The following is a 23,833-nucleotide window of genomic DNA, read 5'->3' on the forward strand; positions in this document are numbered from 1 at the left end:
ACTGTCCTAGGCATCATACCAAACGACAAAGGACTGTCTTTAAATTTACGAAGAACATAATCTATCACAATGCATGAGTTGACCTTATATGGCATTTTACAATCTTTTTACTCACAAAGCAAATATATATATAAGACGGCGCCAGTGGTTGTATGGTTAGCGTAACAGCCTCACAATCCGATCGGCCTGGGTTCAATCCCAGCTGGCGTCGTTGGGATTTTCTGAGGCGAAAAATCTCTGGTTACGTCTTCCTTCGGAGCGGAAGTAAAAGAAGTTGGCCCGGCTCATGAGTTGTTGAGTCTGATAGGTAGGAACAGGTGGAGTCGCCTCCCTGATGTCGGTGATTGGCACTAAAAAGTGGCGGAAATAGGCCGACGAAAAATAAGCGAAGATAAAAAAATAAAAAAAAAAGCAAATATATTGAATTCAATTGAATTCAGAAATTGTTTCATTCAATCAAAAATTTAATCATTACAAACAAATGAATGATTTTAATTATGACATCAAATTGCATCACGGAAAAAACGCTGTAGAAATTCGCCCAGTGGACCGATCCTTTTGAAAATTTTAGACAGTAAAATAAAAACTATTAAACAACTATTGGCATTTTCTTTTTATTCATACTTCGAGCCCAAGCCCGTATGCTTGCACCTTCCTCTTTACCCCGTCCATAAGGTTCTGTACAACGTCAGGCTGTAGCTTTTTTTTTGAACAGAAATCCATTTTCTCTTGAAGTCCGCCTCCGATTTGACAACTTTTGGGTTCTTCCGGAGGGCCTGCTTCATAATCGCCCAATATTTCTCTATTGGGCGAAGCTCCGGCGCGTTGGGCGGGTTCATTTCCTTTGGCACGAAGGTGACCCCGTTGGCTTCGTACCACTCCAACACGTCCTTTGAATAGTGGCACGAAGCGAGATCCGGCCAGAAGATGGTCGGGCCCTCGTGCTGCTTCAATAGTGGTAGTAAGCGCTTCTGTAGGCACTCCTTAAGGTAAACCTGCCCGTTTACCGTGCCGGTCATCACGAAGGGGGCGCACCGCTTTCCGCAAGAGCAGATCGCTTGTCACACCATGTACTTTTTGGCAAACTTGGATAGTTTCTGCTTGCGAATCTCCTCCGGAACGCTGAATTTGTCCTCTGCGGAGAAGAAAAACAGGCCCGGCAGCTGACGAAAGTCCGCTTTGACATGGTTTCGTCGTCCATTACCAGGCAATGCGGCTTCGTCAGCATTTCGGTGTACAGCTTCCGGGCTCGCGTCTTCCCCACCATGTTTTGCCTTTCGTCGCGGTTAGGAACCTTCTGAACCTTGTATGTACGCAGGCCCTCCCGCTGCTTGGTCCGCTGGACGAATGAACTTGACAAATTCAGCTTATTGGCGACATCCCGGACCGAACTTCTCGGATCACGTCTAAACTGCTTAACTACGCGCTTGTGATCTTTTTCACTGACGGAGCATCCATTTTTGCCGTTCTTCACCTTCCGGTCGATGGTTAGGTTCTCGAAGTACCGTTTCAGTACTCTGCTGAACGTGGATTGGACGATTCCCAGCATCTTACCGATGTCCCGATGTGACAACTCCGGATTCTCGAAATGAGTGCGCAGGATTAATTCACGACGCTCTTTTTCGTTCGACGACATTTTTCCAAATTTACGAAAAATTGACAGTGAAGCATGGCCAACGTGATCTATACACTCTTATCTGATTATAAGCGAAAGCTGAAGATATAATTCCTAAAAATTAAATTTCTACAGCGTTTTTTCCGTGATGCAATTTGATGTGACACACCCTTTACACATTATATGTTCTAGGTCCTCCAAAACATGCTGAAGTTCAGATCAATTGATCTACCATTTCAACAACGACTGGTGCAATGTTCATAGCAAGAAATCTAACCCTAAATGGTTCATAGAGCCCGCGTGCTCTGCTGACTTTGAGTTTATATAAGCATTATATGTAATAGGTCCTCCAATTCATTCTGAAGTTTAGAAGATCATATGATCAATGTGGTCCATTGACTTTAATTGATATGAATATTAAACCCAAGTAATCTTGATTCCGTTTACATCAATCGACCCTTCAACGAAATGAAAATCCGAAAATCTCATGTGTCGCAACATGCGACAAAGATTATTTTTAGGTAACCTAAAAAGGAAAACCTGTAAAATTAATTAGACCGGCTGTATCTTCCTCAATCGAAATCCATTCCATCCAATCCAAAAGAGCTTCTCACAATTAAAACCTGAGAAGGTATCCGAGAGAACTTCTCTAAAATCAATCGTCCCGGCAATACGTTATTCATAGCTTTATAGTACTCCATTCGCGACGGCGAAGAGTTATCTTTGGGAAACATAACAAGATAACCGGAAGAATTCTAAAATCAACCGGACCGGCGTTATATTCCGTTATTCATCTATATTGAATTTCCATCTCGAAGGGATATAGTTATCTTTCTGAGAAGCCGAGAGAACTCCTCCAGAAACAATCATCCCGGAGCTATGTTCTAGCTTTATAGAAATTGAATCGCGACGGAGGAGAGTTATCTTCAGGTAACCTGAGAGGATTACCGAGAGAAATCCTCTGAAACCAATAGAAATTCCTCGACTATTGTTTCACAGTAATGTTCGAGTGGTGGGAAACGTTATTTTGATCTGCTCGAATGGTTAATTAATGGTTCATTTCGCTATTCATGAGCTACATGTAAATATTACACGAAGCTTCGAAGTAAGGTCTATTTCTCAAGCACTGGAATAGATAAAAAAATTTGAATAACTCAAAGCAGAACTTCTTAAAATAAAGCGATTTTTCAGGATTCAGTTTTCTTCCAGTTTTTTTAGGAGCCATCTTCCAGTTTTTTTGAAAAATATTATTGGCAACTCTGGATATAACCCACCCATTTTTTTTTCAAATTTTGACACTTTTGTGTGGCATTTTCCAGACGCTGTCGTTATCTACCATAACATTATTTGTAAAAAAATGGGAGGGTTATGTCTAAGATATAACCTCAAGATTAAGGTAGGACAACCGTTGTCTTAGTAAAAATTTGTATTGTATTGATTAAAATATCGATTGAATAAAACAATTTTCAAAATTCAATTTAATTCAACATATTTGAATTGTAAGTAAAAAGTTTGAACAGTTGCCATGTAAGATCAATTTATGCATTGTTATAGATTATGTTCTTCGTTACAATAGATTTGATGACCGTCCTTATATGTCTGATATGATGCCTAGAACTACCAAAATATGTGAACGGAAGGATTGTCAAACGATCATTCTATTTTACATTTCCCTCTGAAATTATTGCACTTCTCATGTTTACGTAGTTCTCGAACCGCGAAAGTCCATTCACCTTTAGTATCGGAAATGGCGATTTTCCCAGACATCTCAGTTTAGAAGCACGTTTTAGGGAAACATTCCAGTCTGCACAAAGATAAGTGGTCTGCACAAAGATTCCCCCAGGCATCTTTGTTTTGAAACCCATCAGAGGTAGGCTGACCAAATACCGTTCTGAATCATATTTCGGACGCTTAAGGCATATGATGCAGAAAACAGATCCCAACTTTATGCACAGGTATTATTTGGTTGATATTTTAAATAAATTAGTTCAATATGCTTTTAAGTTTTCTACTTTTGTACCTATTTGATTGAAAATATGAAAAAAATCATCGAATAAAATGCTTTTCAAATCAAACGAATAATAATCAAACTTCGGACACTATTTATACAAAAAATCAAATTTTGGACAGATTGAATTCAAATTTCGGACACTTAATTTTGTGATTTTTTGAACGAAAATTACATTACGCTTAATTATATTTTATAGTCAACTGCGAAACACTTACCAAGCAATCACAGTAACCTGATAACGATGATGAGAACTGATGAAACACGAGAGTAATTTAAATATTGATGAAGGGGTAAATTCTACTTGCTCACGCTAAGCAAACGACAAACACAAACGATAATGAGCGGATTTTGGATTTTGAAAGGATTTTTTGACGTAGGACTACGTCTTTAATTTCTATACTGGGGTGTAAAATCAAACTTTCGAAAACGAAAGCGTTACGCCGGAGAACGAGATTTTGAGCGTTAATAGCTCCTAAACAACTGAACGAAATAGTATAATACACAATTCATTCGACAGATAAAATGTCTACGCGTTATATGCTTGTTACTTTATGATGGGAATTGGGAATTTATGAAAAATTTGTTTCAATAGCCCTAAAACTACTTTCAAAACAGGCTATTGAAATCACACCAATCGTATATAAGCGAGTGCCGCTCGGAAATCCACTCAGTTATAATTGCGCAACGATTGAGGTACGATCACTGGAATGGATGGGTGTTTCCCTAACACAGACTTCAAAACCATGGAGCCAGGGGAAATTGGCATAGCAAATTAGATGCAAGCAGTGGGTACTTTTGTACCCGTTGCGTTTCTGCAAATTGGAATGTTTCCCTAACACAGACTTCAAAATCATGAAGCATGGGAAAATCGGCACTGCAAAATAGATGTGAGCTGCGGGTACTGTTGTACTCGCATGCGTTTCTGCAAATCGGAATGTTTCCCTAACACAGATTTCAAAACCATTGAGCCAGGGGAAATTAGCATAGAAAATTAGATGCAAGCAGCGAGTTCTATTGTACTCGGATTGACTATGGATTTGATATGGTATGATACGGTGTAGTGGATATGATCAAAGTGGATATTATATTACATATCGAAGAAATCACATTTATAAAAACAGCGTTATAAAACTATTTGTTTACGAATGCTGCAATCGATCGTCGTTATTGGGAAGTTGGAATTTTTGGGAAGGGGGTCTTATTTTCGCTGTGTAATTCCGAGGAGGAATCCATTCCTTCTCAAGCAATAATAATCCTGCTCCGGATCAACGATGATTCCAATTGTCGGGGCTTGGGGGAGTGGGTACTATTTGCGCTGGTTATTTCCGAGGAGGAATCTTCTTCTTCTTCTTGTTTTTGGCTTTAAGAGGGTTTAAACTTTTCAGTTCATTCGCCTCTAAACGCGAGGAGGAATCGATTTCCCCTTTGAACGTTAATAATTCTTTTCCGGCTAAACGAAGTGGTATGATAATCACTTTATTCGAAAGATGAAACGTCTAAGATGTATATGCCTGTAACTTGTTGATTTCTAAGTCAACGTTAGTCCTACGTCCACCTTGCGCTTATATCGAAGATATAACCCACTTCTAGTTTTTTCTACTATGCAATAATTCAAATGTAATTCTCAAATGAAGTGATAGTGAAACCAAAGTTATATCATCAGTGCATTAAGCATTTCAAGATATTAGAACAAAGTGTCCGAAATGTGATTCGGAGCGGTAGTTCAGGAATAAAAATGGGACACGTAAACCCAAAAAACTAAACAACAAATGTTTTGAGCTTGAAACATTTAAAATCCGGAATTACTGTTCATTTTATAGCAGCGGTCGAAGTAGGCGTATCTGAAACTTTTTGACAGCAAATTGTTGGGAAAAACCTTTATCTTCCAACGGGAAAAAAGATCACGTTGATTCGCTCTATTTTGAAAAAAAAACTGTACAGAGTTGAAGCTGAGAGAAGGAATTTGATTTTGAACATCCACATTAAAAATCTTGCGTGGTCAGGTACTAAAATTACAAAATCGCTGAAAGAGGATATGATGTGCTGAAACGTTCCCGTGAACGTAAAACTGCCGTTCGAATGGATCAGAGTAGTGGAACTTACGATCAGAAGCTGAGGTTGAAGATATTGACAACAATTAAGGTTACCCCGGGACACTCGGACTACGATACAGTAAAACCTGTTTTTGTGCGTTTTTTTTGTGCGATTTTTGTTTTGTGCGATTTTCTGTTCTTGTGCGTTTTTTTTGTGCGATTTTTTTTTTGTGCGGTGTATGAAAAGAAGCATATTTGACGAAGTTATCGTCCATTTAGTTTTTTCCGACGTTTTATATGCATTTCAGTGCGAAAAAAGCTTATTTGCGTGTCAATTATCCACTTCTGAGATCATTCCTCTCCTCTCATCAAATGCTCTAAGTTTTTCTAAGTTTTTGCATGACATGATTTCTAGCAGCAACACGTTTCGACATGCAACTGAAAGCACAAAACAGCCACGCGCAACCGAAAAAGCAAAGTGTTCCATCGCAAAGCAGGGAAACAAAAGGAAACTGAACGGTGAGTGGCGTGGATATAAGTTATTTTCTTGGGGGAAACTTTTTTTATGCGGTCCCTATCTACCGCACAAAAAAAGTTTTTTTTTCAACATGTGTACCGAACACGATTTTTTAAAGCTGCTTGTGAAGTTTTGCACGCCTATCCCCCGCATAAAAAAAGGTTTGCCTGTATCTCCAAAAAACCCAACTCTAATCAAAGTATCATCCGGAGAATCCGTATGCGAGAAGGTTATCGTAATTTTCGTGCCTGCAAGCACCCAAACAGGACGCTGAAGCAAAATCTGATGGACAAACGACGCGTTCGTAAATTGTGCAACAATGTTTTGACGATGTACGAAATATGCATACTGATGGATGACGGAATGTATGTGAAGATGGATTTTGGTCTTAAATTCTATAAGGTCACTGCCAGAGGAGATGTCCTCTGCAAATTTAAGTTTGTTTCCGCTGATAAATTTGTCATGGCATTTTTGATTTGGCAAGGGGTTCACAACTGTGAACAGAAAACCAAGGTTCTCGTCACTAACAAGACAATGAAGTAGGTATCGAAGAAGAGAGTCTCCATGATAAAAGTGATTCAAAATAAGGAGGAGTTATCGAGTTTCAGTTGAAACTGTTGGTTGGTTGAATCAGGCAGTTGAAACTTGTTCAACTTTGATTTAAGTTGCGTTAGACTGAACTTATTCTTATGAAATAATGTTGTTTATTTTATTGTTTTGTGACTTCCAATATCTAATCAAAGAGATATCTTATTGAAGGTTTTCAATAAGAAGTGGATCTTTTTTCATGTCATATCAGCTAAAGTACGTAGCCCCGGAAATTGCAACAGAAATCAGATAGAGTTATCGAAAACTCCAATATCCGAACTAATTTACGAGTCAACGCAAATGAAACAGCCTTAGTCTACGCACAAGCAACGATCAGAGCACGCAAACACTTAACTCTCCTTCCCAGAAACCCCCTCCTCTCTACGACTGATCCCAAAGGACGTATCTTTAACGGGTTGCTTGCCACAGCTAGTGGCACTCCCGTACGCCCCAAACCCCGAACTATCCATCACAAGGGGATGACAGATGTCATAGACGGGCGCCCGGGCGGTGGCCTTCGTAGTGGTTGTTCCCGTTGCCGCCGCCGCCGCTGTCGTTGACGAACAGCTACTTACCCGCTGGCTCCGAACCCCCACTCCCGGACTGGAGTTAGAGCTGACGCTGGCGGCAAGCGATCGTCATCTGCTGTCCGAGAGATCCGCCAGCGGATCACTGTCCTCACCGAGCGAGGCCGCCACCGCCGAAGGCGAGATGCTGGAGTTGCGTCCACTGTGCACCCGGATCTGGGACATGTCCGAGCCTCGTCGACTCGATGGCCGTGGGATGGCTTCCACCGAGCAGAAACACCGGCAGATGAGTCGCTTGAACGCGAACCGGAAATCTTTCGAGAACAGAGCGTAGATCATGGGATTGATGGCGGAGTTGCAGTATCCGATCCAGAACACGATCGAAAACAGCAGATCGTTGATACAGTTGTCGCAGAAGGGCCTTATCAGGTACATCGTGAAGAACGGAAGCCAACACAGGATGAACAGACCAACGATTATCGCCAACGTTTTTGCAGCTTTGGTTTCCATCCGAAAGCGCTTAACCGAGGCCTTAATGTTCCGTTTGCCCATCCGCTTGCTGGAACGCGGCGAAAGCAGATTCCGCTCCCGACCCTCGACCGTCAGATATTGCCCGCTTTGCTCCTTCGAGGCCCTTCGGAAGACATGCGACGTCGTGTGATCCTTCCCGCCGTTCGACGAATAATGCACCGCATACAGAAGCTTACTGCACTCGCCTCCTCCCGTCCCGTGGTGTAGATTCTCCGTCGAGGGATACGAGACCGAGATCTTAATCTTCTCGTGATTCCTGCAGCGGGTCATGTAGCGAGATAACCGTTCCGGGGAGGCACTCCCGATGCTGGTATTTGTGCTGTGGGTGCTTCCGTTGCTATGCGGTGACTCGTGATGGGCTTGATTGGTGGTGACCCCATGGGTACTCGTCGTTGACCCTCGGCCGCGGTGAATTCTCAGCGTCAGCCGGTTGTCATCGAAGCGATTCCCGATACCTGTGCGATGTGGGTTTTTTTTATTTTGTAGAAAGAGAAAAAAGAAAACATCCATATTAGTTAGCAATCGAAACAGGAATAAAACACAGAAATTCAATCCAATACTTTCCCTTCAAACCCTCGCCAACAGATCAAACATACGGGAGAAGAGATTTACGACGAACCAATATTCAAAATCACACAAATTGACCGAAATTCACATCTCCTCTGGAATCGAATATCATCAATTTGCAGACCGAGTATCATCTATTATTCATGTTTTACTTTCCAACGGACAAAGCGCCAGACAGCATCCCATATATTGTGAAACAGATGTAAGGGAGGGGGGCGTTGGGTGGTAGAATGTGGGAGACAACGGAGGCAACGGGCATCAGCTGGAATGGTCCCGAAAATGGAAATGAGATTTAGCACCGCATGATAGCATTCACATTCGATTGCCAATTTTGCCATTGTTGTTTGCTGGTTGAAATATAGATTTGCGCCACGACGGAGGTTCAATTCGTCATTGATTCCGCCGTTCGTGCTGCTCGCATATCACGTGATTGCAATTGCGGACAGCGATTGATGCAGTGGGTGTATTTTTCCTGTAATTACATTTTTGTTGAATGCAGAAATGGGATTTTTGTTTCTATCTACCCGATTTCCGATCTGCAAATGCGCTTGATCAAGCATATCTACATATTACCCATTTTTAACGTCAGTTATACATTTCAGCTTCATTTTGATGAAACTATGGCTCATGGATTGCCCGTAATAAGTTATTAACAATCCATCTTAATTTCAACATTACCCTTGGAAAGTGAAAAAACACGGTTGCGTCACGAAAAACGTCCAATTTTGAGAATATGCACCCAGTTATTTTTATGGATTTACGAGCTTTCTGCACCGATCGATTTGGGCACTCCCTATTACAATACAGAAAATTATATTTTTTCAATAGTTACAGTTAGTGACAAAAGTTAGTAACCATGATATATTTACAAAGCCTCGGACTCATACTTAGTTCTTGTACATAATCTGTGGAGTTTTATTTATCCTCTATTTTGTTTCTTTGTATCTGAATAGAATATGACAAGAATGACGGAGAACTCAATTCTAGCTTAATTCAGATTGCTTTATTATATTCCTTTTCGAAATATTGGTCAAAAATCCTTGAAAAATCCCTGCATATTCCTTTTCTATTTCAAACTATTTTTTTTCCCGATTCTCTGAAATAGTTCAAATATTTTAAATCGGAGTAAGGGTTTGGAATTCGATTGAATCGAGGAAGTCGAGTGGATTTTTTTCCATCACGATAACGCAACAGCACCACTGCTCGCGAAATTAATAAAAATAATTCTCCAATTCGTTACACATCCATCGTATCTTCCAGACTTGACTCCCAGGGACCCAATTTAATGAAATGGCTGGCAGGAAACACGTTTTGACGTAGAACTACGCATTTCATTAAGGGTGCCAAATCAGAAAACAGGTCAAGTTTTTATGAAATAAAGTTAACGTTAATAGCTATTTTTGCTGCGAACGGATTCTGGCGATTTACATACCAAACGATTCGGAAATTCCCTAAGGTTTGATTGATATGCTATACATTACAATCCCATAGTTGGTATATGGTTTAAATTGATGAAAATTAGAAGCATTCCCATTTCCTCATACATTTGTTCTGTCCATTTATGTGCTTTCCCGAACAGAGCTGTCAATAACGAGCAACTTATCGACGAGCAACGTAAGATGCAAAGTCTCCGTGAACAAAGGAAAAGAAGAAAAACGAGAGGGGATTATTTGCATAGAGTATAAATAGTGGATCTTGCTGAGGCAAACTTCATTCTTCGTGAGGACACCAACTGGGCTACACCGTTGCTGGGCGAGCTAGCGGGAGGGAATTATTTACGCTAGGGTATTAGTAATGAATCTCTGCTGAGGCAAATATTCAGTCTTTTTCCAAGCAGTTAACATTGTTTGTTTTCTGTCATCATAAAGGCTTCGTTGGTGCCTTTGACATTGTATCAGTGCATTGAACTGACGCTATGGTGAAGTAGGTGTTAAGGGTGTGCACCAAAAAATTATTTGGGGAATACCAAGTTATTCAATAAGTTATAATAAGTCATTAATTTATTTGGGTTCGCGTGCAGCTAGAGTTTATTTCGCTTATTTAGTCACCAATAAACTAAATGTCGTTCTGGAATTTTGTATGTGATTTGGTTTCGCTTGCCAGTAGCAAAACATTCTCCACTAAGGATGACAGCTGCGCTTATCTCGAACATGTATTGTTCTGCGAGCATAAGAATGAATCATCAAACAATTATCGTGAAATGATTCTACAATAGAAAAAAAAAACATTTCAGGGCGACCAAACTGGTAGAATGGTTATACTGTATAATATCCGCAGTTATAAACAAGCGACTTGAATTAAACTACAGCGTAGTTCTACGTCAACAATGCGGTCTTGTCTTGAACACAACCTCCTATAATTTTTTTCAAACAAGGAGAAGATTGTAGGACCGAGTTGCTATTTTTCAGGCTTGAACAAATCCTACTATTCGAAAAGGATTAACAAACTAGAGCAGCGTTGGACGAAGTGTTTAACCTTTGAAGAAGACTACGTTGAAAAATAAAAAAAGGTTGACCCCGAACAATTAGGTTGTTTTCATTTTTGCATGGACTTTCCAAAAGACCCTTGTTCAGTTATTTTGTCCAATTCTTGAGATGTTTTGCATGGCCTTCCAGTTTTCGACATATTTTGAACGTGTCCAGTCGACTCAATCTTCTGATAGGTTTTGCGAGCTTCGTTTTTCAAAACACTGTACATTCCAGCTAGTTCAGCGTATGTCAGCTAAGCCCCTAGACTTCAATAAATCCTGACTAGGGCAACCACCAACCTAAGCTCCAAGGGCTCCAGAATGATTCCTCCGAGTGAAGTAAGTGGTGTGGTTTGCTTCGTTATTCTTACCAGTGTTTTCGAACTCCTCCCCTATTAGGAGTTCTGACACTGCGGATGTTGAACTCAGCTGGTTGAGTCCGGCTGGCTGGACTCGGCTGACTTGATCCTGATGGTTAACTTGATTTTGAGAAATAAATACCTCTTGATTTGCTTCCAAGATTAAGCTTTTTATGTCCTTGCCATCATGAACGTTTTGGTTCGTCTAACTAAGCTGAACTGAGGAATTGAACAAACTTATTGAGTGAGAATCCGGACTGTATATACACGAATTCTTACTCTAGCTTAAAATTGAAAGAGAGAGCGAAATGAACTCACTTTCCTACTCAGATAACAGAAACCGCATCGGTTATCTGCCTCCCTATTTGCTACATAAAATTCATCTCATTTGTTTCCGTACTTCGATATCGCTAAATGGGGCTCAATTTGGTGAAGATTTTGGCTACTTGGCTACTTTGATGTACGGGCATGTTTCACATCTTTTCTCACTGTATCCCTTCCATTCGATTGAATAACCACACCTTCATTCAAACCGCTTGTCACGCTGTTATTTGTGATTTACATTTCTCCCTATCAATTGAACTAGTGACCGACACTCAATTGACATCCGACGATGCATTGGTATGTTTTCAGAAAAAAAACAGAAGAACAACTGGCGAGAGTGAATTTTTTATTTCTTTCATTCTTACGCTCCTTGCATTACTGTGGGAGTGTGATGCTAATACATGAGCAAGGGGCATTAGAAAATGCTCTCCATATGACCGAAATCATACTTCAATGCAGAAAGCCGAGGTTGTGAGAATGAATTATTTGTTTTTTTGTTCGGCCAAATGCATTCATCGCATTCAAATGAGAAGGAATATTGTTAGTTTGACAATGAATCCTTTCGGATCTCAGTTGACAAGGTTAGCCAAATTCAAGCGGTCGAGCAATGCTTTCTTTGGTGACGAATGGTATTCTTTGTCATTTTCGTCGATTTCTTTCGATTGAGACTGAATTTTCACCGCACTGGCCCTTATCCTAAATTTGTACGTCAAAATTTATGCGCCACTTATCGCTCAAACACATGCGTTTAGCGTCCTATTTCATTTGCCCTATTCCTTCTCTGGACGAGACCCAAACAAAACAATTTTTATCACCTTTCGCGTGGCCCATACAATGTTCTCGCCGTGGGTCTTGTCAAAACATGCTCCCCACTAAAAAGGTTTAAATTGGGGTGTACCAAGTCCCATCTAGCTAATTGCCGGCAATAAATATTTCCTCCTATTGAGGAAAAGGAAACGAAATATGTGGTTTTTCTCCTGATGGCATTATTTTGTTTTCCACGTGCGCGTTGCGCTACAATTTTGATATTTGATTATTTAAATTTATTTTTAGCCCGGCTATCTAAGCTGGGTTCGTAACAACATTCAAGGCGTGTATTCAGCATAAAAATCTCAATCAAGTACTACGTTGAGAAGGCAAGAGTTCCATTTGGAACGTTAGTGCCATCCAAGAAGATAATGTGAAATATCATGGATGAAATCGACTAATCCAAATTTCAGATTTAAAATCGAGAGAATGAGCATACATTAACAAAGTAAGCCGTGCTCTACGTACATTTGCTTGTGGATGATGATAACTTTTGACGTAGAACTGCGTGTTTCAGGAAGGGTGCCAAATCAGAAAATAGGTCTCGTTTCTATGAAATAAAATTAACGTTAATAACTATTTTCACTGTGAACGAATTCTGATGATTTGCATACCAATTGAATCGGACATTATTAAGATTTGTTTGATATGCTATACATTACAATTCCTCAATTCCTAAACGGTTCAAATTAATGAAAACTGAAAGTATTCGCTTGAATTGATTTCGTTCGAAATCAGTTCGTTTCCAAACAGTTCGTTCGCAAAAATTAGCAGAAAATCAAGCACATACGCATATTTCACTGCACAGTTCCGTCTTCATATTTCTACAGAATGCATACATACTGGAACTGATGGCAAAGATTACTTCTGAAAAATGAACAATTAGGACACGGGGTTATCATTTGGATAATGCTTGAGAATTTTCAATTGTTCGATAGTTAGATTTCATAAAATATATTATTTATTTTCTTCATTGAAATGAATTGTTATTAGTGCCCAAAAATTCGTGAATCCTTGAGGCCTGAACAATAATTGTGAGTACAGGAGCAGCCGCAGCAAGCTTGTATCTTCGGTATCACCACACTGCCGAATTTTCATGTCCGTTTGGGGGGAAAGCCTAGCGGAATGCACTAATAATTGTATGTTCGTTCTTATAATTTTCTTTCATTTCGTCATATCTACCCATAAATGAATAGAAAATTTGCGGTCGTCTCGATCCGCTTTCAGTTGAACCTAAAGCGGTCATCGCGATTCGTGTTAATCAAACTTAGAGCGGTCGTCTCGATCCGGTTCAATCAAACTTAGCGCTTACAATACATCACTTCTATCTACCGCACTCGTCTATGGTTGTCAAAACTCCATTATCCGAATAGAACATCCATCAACAAGCAAATTGGTCGATGTTATGTCAGACCGGACCATGGATGTTTTTATGATTTTGAGAAAAACGAGCATGAAGTTTGGTGCGATAAGGAGTTTTCATTGAGCCTTCAAAAGTATTTCGATAAATTGTTCCTGCTGTACGCGTGATTTTCCAAATCTGATAAATGTGGAATGTAGCTTACAAAACGTTCGACTTAATGCAATCAATAACTCGAAATTTTTAATTTTGCGACTTGGTCCCCTCTGTTAAGTTCAACAGACAAAAGAAAAAATCCCTCTCGTTCAAGCATTTTTCCAACTACCGCCGACACTAAAACAATCACGATTAACTTTCACTAATGTTATTTTTCGAAATCCATTTAGATTCCGCTTTATCACCACGCTGAATAAACACAACCATGCGCCGTGCTACGGAAAAAATCACATTGTTGAATGCTTAGAATAAAGTATGTCTAACGTCAATTTCGTTCAAAATAGTTGTTTGTTTATTTATTGTGCTTAAATATGATCATTTCAGCTGTCCAGTTACTATAAGACCATTTCAAAATTCATAAGGATTATCAATGAAAAATTCAAAACGATCGGCTGATTTACATGTCAATAATTGGCAGCTTTGCCATTTCGGCTAATAACCTGGAAAATTCGTGTTGGAATACTATTTACCAAATGCTGCTGAACGAATCTCATTTAAATTGAAATATTGCTTTATTTGCATATGCGATTTTGAGGAATTCGAATTTGTTCTAGCTATTTCCCGCTTATCCCGGTCAGAGAGGTTCGATCTAAGTGGTGCGGACTCAGTCCACTTCATTTTCAAGCAAATTCATGCATGTTTTCAAGCGATTTCTTGCAATAAATTCTCAGACCACCAGGGATGCCAGATTTACAAATATGTTTGTAAATTTACAGACATATATAGGGTTCGATTTACGTGGAGCTCTCTCGTTCTTACCTTATCCTTGAGGATTCGTCAAATAATTGAGCACTACTTGTGGAATCGTCCAATCCGACGAGAAATTTCTCTGATACCAACATTTTCCTGATGAATTGCATCGATTTGTCTTTCTTTTCTCTGCGTGAGCACTTTTCCCTTCGGCATTTTCCAGATTTATTGATCAAAACAACTAAAACAACGGAAGATGTAACTGGTCTTATAGAAACTTGACACTTGAAAAATACAAACCCTTTGGTTTACGCTCAGCGCTTGCACACACACATATGAAAATCAAGCAGTGTATGGTAGTCACCAATACCAACACACTAGAATATAAGTTGAAGCATTGTTTATTTATAATGGCCCAAAGCAGCAAGACTATCACCTGAGTTTTGGCAGCACCATTTCAGATAGAAGTGAAACGTTGTGGGTGTAAAGACATGGGTCATTTAAGCAACTTTGCATACTTGGAATATTCGAAAAATAATAAGACTACTTTTTGGAAAAGCCAATTTTTTTTCTTATTTTTTTACAAAAATTTATCACATAAAATCTATGATACCTACAAAATTTATGTCAAAGGATAAAATCTAGGAAATTGTTTAAATTTTTACAAACTTTTTGGAGAAAAATTTCGCTGACAAGAAAGTTATTTTAAAAATTAAAATACATTTTTCTCAAAAACGTATTTTTTAAAAATTCTTAAAAATATATATTATATAAATGAATAGCCCATACAATTTCCAACAAGTCGTCCTTACATCGGAAGATGGGCACTTTTACAGGGAAAAAGTTTTTCGAACAACAACTTTTTCATGTTTTCTTTAAAAAAAACGACTTATCCTAATTTTGTTTAAATTCAAGATAGTGATATAGTGTATTCAACAAAGTTATAGACCTTGTATCTTGTATCTTTCCTTTAGACCGTTCTATCTTTTATAGTTTTTGGAATATAAGTCATTTTTGTATGAAGACTCCTGAAAAAACTAATGTTTTGCTTGAGTCTAAATTCTCACATTTGACATGTTCTTGACATGTTTCTAAATAGAGAAAAGTTAATAATCTATCTATATATATAAAAATGGAGTGATGTCTGTCTGTCTGTCTGATTCTTATAGACTCGGAAACTACTTAACCGATCGACATGAAAATTGGTATGTATGGGTTTTTGGGGCCGGGGAAGGTTTTCGTGATATTTTGAGACCCCTCCCCCCTCTCTAAGGGGGGGCTGCCATACAAATGAAACACAAATTTCTGCATTACTCGGAAATTAACCAAGCAAACGAAACCAAAGTTGGCATGTGAAAGTTTTAGGGTGCAATAAATGTTTCTATGGTGATAAGATACTCCTTCCCCCTCTCTTAGAGGGGGCTGCCATACAAATGAAACACAATTTTTTGCATTACTCGGAAATTAATCAATCAAACGAAACCAAAGTTGGCATGTGAAAGTTTTAGGGTGCAATAAATGTTTCTATGATGGTTAGATAGTCCTTCCTCCACTCAAAGGGGGGGCTGCCATACAAATGAAACACAAATTTCTGCATTACTCGAGAATTAATCAAGCAAATGAAACCAAATTTGGCATGTGGAGGTTTTAGGATGCAATAAATGTTTCAATGGTGTTAAGATACTACTTCCCCCTCTCTTAGAGGGGGCTGCCGTACAAATGAAACACAAATTTTTGCATTACCCGAGAATTAATGAAGCAAATTAAACCAAATTAGGCATATGGAAACTTTAGGGTGCAATGAATGTTTCTATGGTGGTTAGATACCCCTCCCCCCTCTCTTAGGGGTGGCTGCCATACAAATAAAACACAAATTTCTGCATTAGTCGAGAATTAATCAAGTAAATGGGCGGGACGAAGTTTGCCGGGTTAGCTAGTTTATACATAAAAATGTAACGAATAGAACATTAATAGAATTTTTTCAGGGAAAAACATGAAAAAGTTGTTGTTCGAAAAACTTTTTCCATGTAAATGTGCCCATCGTCCGATGTATGAAAAACTTGTTGGAAATTTCAAGGGCTATTTATATCTATTTTTTCAGAATTTTGAAAGCATATTTTTTTGATAAAAATGAATTTCATTTTTCAATTATTTTCTACAATGAAATATATTCCAAAAAATTCTTTGATCATTTTTAATGAAAACCTAAGTAAGTTCCTACATTTCATTCTCTGACCAACTTTATCCGACCAACTTTATCAACTTATCCAACTTAACTCTAAATTCAAAACGAAACCTACAAAACAATCTATCAGACCTACAAAATTTTAGTCAAAGAATGGAATGTAGGAAATTATTTTGGTTTTCAATTAAAATTACCAAAGAAATTTTTGGAATAAAATTTCATTGAAAAAAAATATTTTGAATAATTAAAATTTATTTTTCTCGAAAACATAAGCTTTTAAAATTCTGCAAAAATATATATAAATAGCCCTTAAAATTTCCAACAAGTTTCTCATACATCGGACGATGGGCACATTTACATGGAAAAAGTTTTTCGAACAATAACTTTTTCACGTTTTTCTTTGAAAAAATAATATTAATGTTCAATTCGTTACATTTTTTGTATAAATCAACGCATTTTAATTGCTCTGCTAACTTTTCTCTATTTAGAAACATGTCAAGAACATGTCAAACGTGAGAATTTACACACAAAAATGTTACGGGCAAAAAAATTTTTTTTTTTTTTTCAGGAGTTGTTTCGACACGACAAATGTAAATTTATTTGCGACACTGTTCGGCGAGAAGCGGTTTAAATGCGCGACAAAATGATTAGATCTTTGCGAGATATAATACGAGAGATGCGTTTGGTTCGACAGATTTATTTCAAGTGTTCTTTTGTACATTTTTACGGTGTGTTTTATATGAGATGACCGGTGGCTATCGGCACGACTAGCTAAGAGTATAATAAAGAAAGGTTCTTTTTGATGTGCACTATTGATATACAAACCTTTGGATGCTGCGATAAAAGAGGCTGCAAGATACCTTATACACTATACGTAAATTACCCTTTGGCTATTTGGGCCTTTGTCCGCGAGGTTTATGACCCTTTTTGTTTAAAGGATTGAAGCTTTGATGATATCTGGGCTTTATATTGAAGCCGATTGATTATGATTTTTTGTGTCAGTTCCAGATCGAGTCCGGTTCTAGCCCATAGACTCTCCCAGTGCCAGTTTAATTTCATGATATATACTATTTTCTTCAGTGTAATAAATTATTATAATGTGCCCAAATCGATTGACGCAAAAATCTCATCTCATTTTTCAAATTGCACCCCAATATGTTTCCAAAAGACGCAGTCTTACGTCAAAACCGTGAATTCCTTTAAACTTACCCCATATTATAATTTCTGTTCATATCCCATGAGCAGGATTATTAGGTGGAGCAGATGGCAGAATTTACGAGCGAAGTGTGCGTGATAGCATGCGCAGCCATAGCTACTTTTCACATAGTGACGTCAATATTTGTGTTTAGATTCAATTGCCGTCCACATCTATGTGAAAACGCTATTTTCGCAAGTTGTTTTTTATTAATTAAAAACAGATCTTTTCTTGGAGTTCCCACTGAATACAAGTATAATGTGACAGTGTGCAGTAGATATTCGTGGAATGATATCGGAAAAGATGAATTAAAGTGATATTTTTGTACGTCATTTTCACTTTCTCGCATTCATAGAAACAAACAAATTTTCGTTATTTTCGCGATGATGATATTCTCAAAGCTGTGACGGTGTGCGTGATTTGAGAAAATACATTACAATTAAGCAACATTTCATTGAAAGTTCTGCTATTCCCGAGGACTAAGAATACGACTATTCTCTAGTCGTTTTTTCTCCTTAAATGATGGAAGTAAGTCACAATACAATTGTCATCTATTAAAAAACAATCAGCTAGAAGATTTCATGAACATCTTAGCTCATGACATATGATATGAAAAATGACAACACCATATTTTGTTCACTAATCCAAATATACTCTGCCTACTACTCCACCTCATATGTACCTCATTCGTTCATATCTAGGATTTTCTTTTCAGCTACCCTGAGAATTGGCTCCAAGTCAAGCTTGTTCTGAAAGAGATCTTGACAGCTAATCCTCAACGGTTACTAGGTTACTGCAGAGAAGAGAAGTGGAACATGAGAGAAAAAAGTGGCAACGATTTGTGGCAAGAAAATGTAAACAGTGAAAAAATTGACAGATGGTTTACGCTCTAAAAAATGAACATAATGTTAGGATGTCTCTAAAACGGTGGGAGACGTCATATATAAGGTGGGAGGTTCGTATACAATGTTATTATTGTTAGCATCATCATGATAAACACGTCGAATGGGATAGAAATTACGAACTGAAAATTGAATAAAATATGTATATATAGACGCTGAAAGTGATGTGGACAAATATGACAATGCATTTTTATCGGTTTATGTATAATGTCGTTAATATTTGCATTATAAAAAAAACCATATGTATTGTAATCATAACTTGCTGTGCTATTCATAACAACATTTATGGTCGTATTCCACCAATGATGACAAATGGGTAATTTACGAATGAAGCTTCGCCATAGAAACTGGACATCGAATAAAAAAATTAATATGTGGTAATAGCATCAGTTGAAATTTTTTCAAGCATTCTTATCGAAATAAATTGAATGATACATTATTTGTACGTAATATATGTACGCTTAAAAAGCAACATAAAAATATGGTGTTTTTTTCAGTTTCGAACACACCCCGTAAAAGGCCATTTTTTTTAAATACCCTCTGTTGGTATTGTATCTAGAATCTACAAGGTAATGAAACGTTAACATCAATTATTTTCTAGTAATCAGCTTTTTAGTTGCCGGGGAAATTAACACCAAACTATATTTTTTAGTGTTATATATATTCCATGCCAAACCGATATAGTGGTTCTCAGATTTTTGTGTAAATTGGTAGTTTTATTCCTTATCGCAAAATATTAGATCCCATTCCATTTTAGGGTGATTCGAAAAATCTATTTTTTCCCTATTTTCCAAAAATACTTATATTTTTTCTCGAAAGCTGAGAATTTTATAGATAACATATCTAAAAATGTGTTCTTTGTTTTTAAATTATGATTTTTCAAGTTTAACCGATGGTTCAAAAAATCATTTTTCTCCTTTTTTCCTAAAATTTCGTTTTTCAAAAATTCATAACTTTTTATCTACTGAATCGAGTCAGATAATCGACATAGTTTTAAAGCGTTAAGTAAAAAAAACCTCAGATTTCAAGAAAAAATATAAAAAAATATAGGTCCTTTTGTCCCGAAACCATGTAAACATTAAAAAAACAGATACAATTATTAATCACGAAAACAAAATTATGTTTTTTCGCAAGTGCAATTTTTCCAAGAAATTCTAGCTCATTGGCTTTAATTTGATATATCGATCATCTCGGTTAAAATTATAACTTAAAAAAGAAAAAAGAACACATCTAATTTTGAGTTTTCCAAGAAATTCTAGCTCATTGGCTTCAATTCGATATATCGATCATCTCGGATAAAATTATAACTTAAAAAAGGAAAAAGAACACATCTAATTTTGAGTAAAACATGTAAATGTGTAAAAATCCTCAGTTTTCAAGAAAAAATATAGAAAATTATAGCACTGTTGGAAACCATGTAAACAATAAAAAATGGATAAATCAATAATTACGAAAACAAAATTCAAATTTCTTGCAAGTTTGAGCTAATTAACTTCAATTTGATGTGTCGATCATCTGAATCGGCTTAGTGGTTCAAAAGTTATGATAAAAGTCATTTTTGGGAAAAGTGAAAAAAATGGAAACACCCAAAAAAAAAAAAAAGATTCAATGTTTTACCATAACGAAAAAAAGCTACCAATTTCCACGAAAATCTGAAAACCACTATATCAGTTTGGCATGGAATGGCTGAAGTAATATAGCAATAGTTCACAAATTTCAAAGTTCGCGTTTTTCTTGTTGTTTTTCATGTCTTTCAATGCGGCCATAATAATTATTAGGATTACTGTATTCGGATTGATGCTAGAAAATATAAGTATCATTAACTTCCTTGAATAGTGGATGTGATATAATTCACTTTATATTTGTATATATATTTTTAAACGAAAACATTTGTCGAACAAACTGCAAAACTAAAAACTTTTACACTGTGCCTTAATTTTTGAATTGAGTGTAACATTCAAAGACCCTTTAATAAAAATGGCATTGGAACAACAGAGTAAAACTAAGATACAATTATGACGGATGACTGCTTTTTGATCGGCGCGTACTCCAACTATCAAACCGCCAATTAAAAAGCACTCCAACTAAAAAGGCACCAATAAACGAATAGATACTGTAAAATTGTAAAAAATATACAATCGAAGACCCTTTTTGTCGTTTATGAGTTTCGGTTTTTTCAAGTTACTACTATGCATGTTTGCGGATTATTAGAAAGATATGATATGTTGATCCTTAAAATAAGATTGAAAGGTAAGAATTGGAAAAAAATATAAAATTCATGTGAATGGAGACGACTTTTGTGTACAGCACATGCCACTGGGGCCTTTTGCTGATTAAGTAAGTGAGATTTCTTCCAAAACGTCAAAACTTTTCAACCATTGAGTCGATTTCAAAAATCGACATGTCAAATATAATCTTACTCTTCTATGAGTCAACTTCAATCGGTCATTCAAACTCAGAAATTAAATACCACCGAAAAACTTTAATCATAAAGCTTAGAAAGTTTGCCACTTAATTTTCCACTCTTTAACACCAAATTTCTATCTTGTCGCATTTTTAAACCTCTCAAATTGAATTGTCAAAATGATAGGTCAAAGAACAAAAAGCAGGAAAAATTAACAAATAATGGGGGTTAAATAATAAAGCAAAGGTAATCATGAGTTTGTAATAACCATCTCAAAAAAATATTGAAAAAAAACATTCCCTTTTTAATTTCTCTTTCAATTTTAATAAAATTGCACTGAGTAGTTGAAGAAGAGCAATATTAATATTTGAATAAACTTATGTAGTTATAAACATGTTTATATAAACCTTCCCATCTTATCATTCTTTATTAAAGACCTTGCGTCAAGACAGCTAGAAATCCTTACACTCTCAAATCAAGTGTACCTGAAAAAAATATATTCTTCACGTAAACAAGCGATGAATATGTGGACACTTTTTAGTGAGTGAATTATAGCGAATTCGTTTTTAAAACTGAGTCAGTGCCAAACTGACTCTGTAATAAAAAAACGTTTTCAGTTTCACGAATGCGGTGTTTTGTTGGTGTGCGTTATATAGTCTGATTTGTTTATATTCGCGACGATAAATGTACAGTGTCGACGTCTAATGGCGATATTAATGCTTGGGAGGTAAATTATTCTCTATCAGATCAGCAGGGCCAAGTGCAGTGTAAAAATATAAAAGTTTGAATGAATGTTTTCACTTCATATTGTTTTATTACTTAAAACATGTAGTTCTGACACTTACTTAACCATTTGTCGATGCATTTCCTGGTTTTTCCACAAATAATTACTATTATAATATAAAATCATCATTAGCCACAGTTTTCGTTCAATATGTTTCTGTGATATCGAAAAAAAACCCTCTTATTTCATCACATGAAATAAATATTCGATAATAATTAAAGTAAATTTTCATTCATAATTTTGATTTTGAAAGCAGGTTTATTCCACCTGAATATCCATAATTATTTTCGCCTCCCAATGAAAGCACACGTAGCTTAATGCCGTCTGCTCGAATATACTTTCAAAATCAGAATCCGAATTGGATTACGATTCCAATAATACAAAAGCAAAAGCAGCAGGGTTTTCATCTTCATAGTTTTTATTTTTAGATTTTCCAAAATATACTCGGAACTTGACAGTTCGGTATAGTTGTATTGGTGAACCCGAGTGCCAACCCGTGAAACATCTCAGTGCGAAACTAACAGCTTTCGGGGCGAACCAGTGCGACACTGAGTGCGAAACTGACTGAATAAAAAAAACGTTTTGACAGCAGTTAGTGCGGCACTGAGGTTGAAACTGAACAAAAACGAATTCGCTATTAGATGGAGTTCCACTGCTGTGGTTACTGGTTAGGCGGCGGTGACACTGGATGCAGAAAAGTGGTCGTACGAATTGTATGCAATAGTGAGAGTAAACAACCACATTGAGTTGTATTGGTGTGGTTACATTGATTCGCTAACTTCTATTGAACAAAATTGTTTGTTTCTTTTCGTACAATCAAATTTTCGTGCGTACTCCGAGCCAATGTCACCTTACCCTTACTCGGTGCAAAGAATTTTGTAAAAGGACAAAGACTCACCGTTATTCAATGCAGTTTCACTATACTGCAGGCTATGGTCGGCTATGGTCAAAGCCAATCTCGGGATTGAAGATAATATTTCCGTGGCGAAGCTCATCCCGAAGGGTAGAGAGTTAGAATCTCTTACTTTCCTATCCTTTAAAATTGGCCTCGACCATTCGACCAGAGAAAAAGCACTGGATCCATCAACATGGCCCGAAGGTTTGCTGTTTCGGGAGTTCGAAGATTACGGCTCCCAAAAATTTCCATTTCCACCGAAGCACAAGAAGCCAACAACACTGTTGCTGCCACCAGAAACTACACAACCTCCGATCACGCCTATAACGAGTTTGATTCCTCCAGCCCGGGACGCAACAATATAAGCCATTTGGAAGGCCCTTATCCCTCCATCACAGTCGTGTCCTTCCCGTCAACGGTCAACAGTCGTCCCGGACCTGTGTTTTGGCATGGAAAAGGGGTCTTCCAGCCCTTTAGTGCAGGCGAGTACAATTCCTTATACTTCAATTTCGTACCTGATACTCGTTACGATTCCAGTCACATCTGGTTACCAAGTATGACAACGTCGCATAATTACCATCCATCCGGTCGCCCATGGTTACTCCCAACGGAATGCACACAAAACAGCATGATGGAAACTCCCAAGTCGCCCGACACAGTCGAGTGCCGGTGTCGTCTCTCCGCCGACTGTTCCTGCCATCCAAGACATTCCGTTCCTGTGTCTGGAGCTGGCGAGGGAGTCTTCTAACTTGCTACCTCAGGCAAGTACGGCTGTAATTTCGCTTCTTCGCTTCCTGAAATTGGTCCCATTAACAGTGACACGAACCCTGAAGCATCCGTCGATTCTGCTGCTTGT

The 23,833-nt window shown here is 37.6% G+C and overlaps 1 protein-coding gene across 3 annotated transcripts in view; it reads right to left on the bottom strand.

Moving 5' to 3' along the window:
• Positions 1-882: 882 nt before the first annotated feature.
• Positions 883-23,833, bottom strand: part of LOC129762074 (octopamine receptor Oamb) — a 336,413-nt gene continuing 313,462 nt past the window's right edge. For all 3 annotated transcript variants that reach the window (XM_055760061.1, XM_055760060.1, XM_055760059.1), the window contains exon 7: positions 883-8,277. In XM_055760061.1, coding sequence (XP_055616036.1) covers positions 7,403-8,277 — 875 coding nt within the window. In that variant the 3' untranslated portion in view covers positions 883-7,402. The remainder of the gene's footprint in view (positions 8,278-23,833) is intronic.

The sequence above is a fragment of the Toxorhynchites rutilus genome, chromosome 1 (genome assembly GCF_029784135.1).
Source record: "Toxorhynchites rutilus septentrionalis strain SRP chromosome 1, ASM2978413v1, whole genome shotgun sequence".
NCBI lineage: Eukaryota > Metazoa > Arthropoda > Insecta > Diptera > Culicidae > Toxorhynchites > Toxorhynchites rutilus.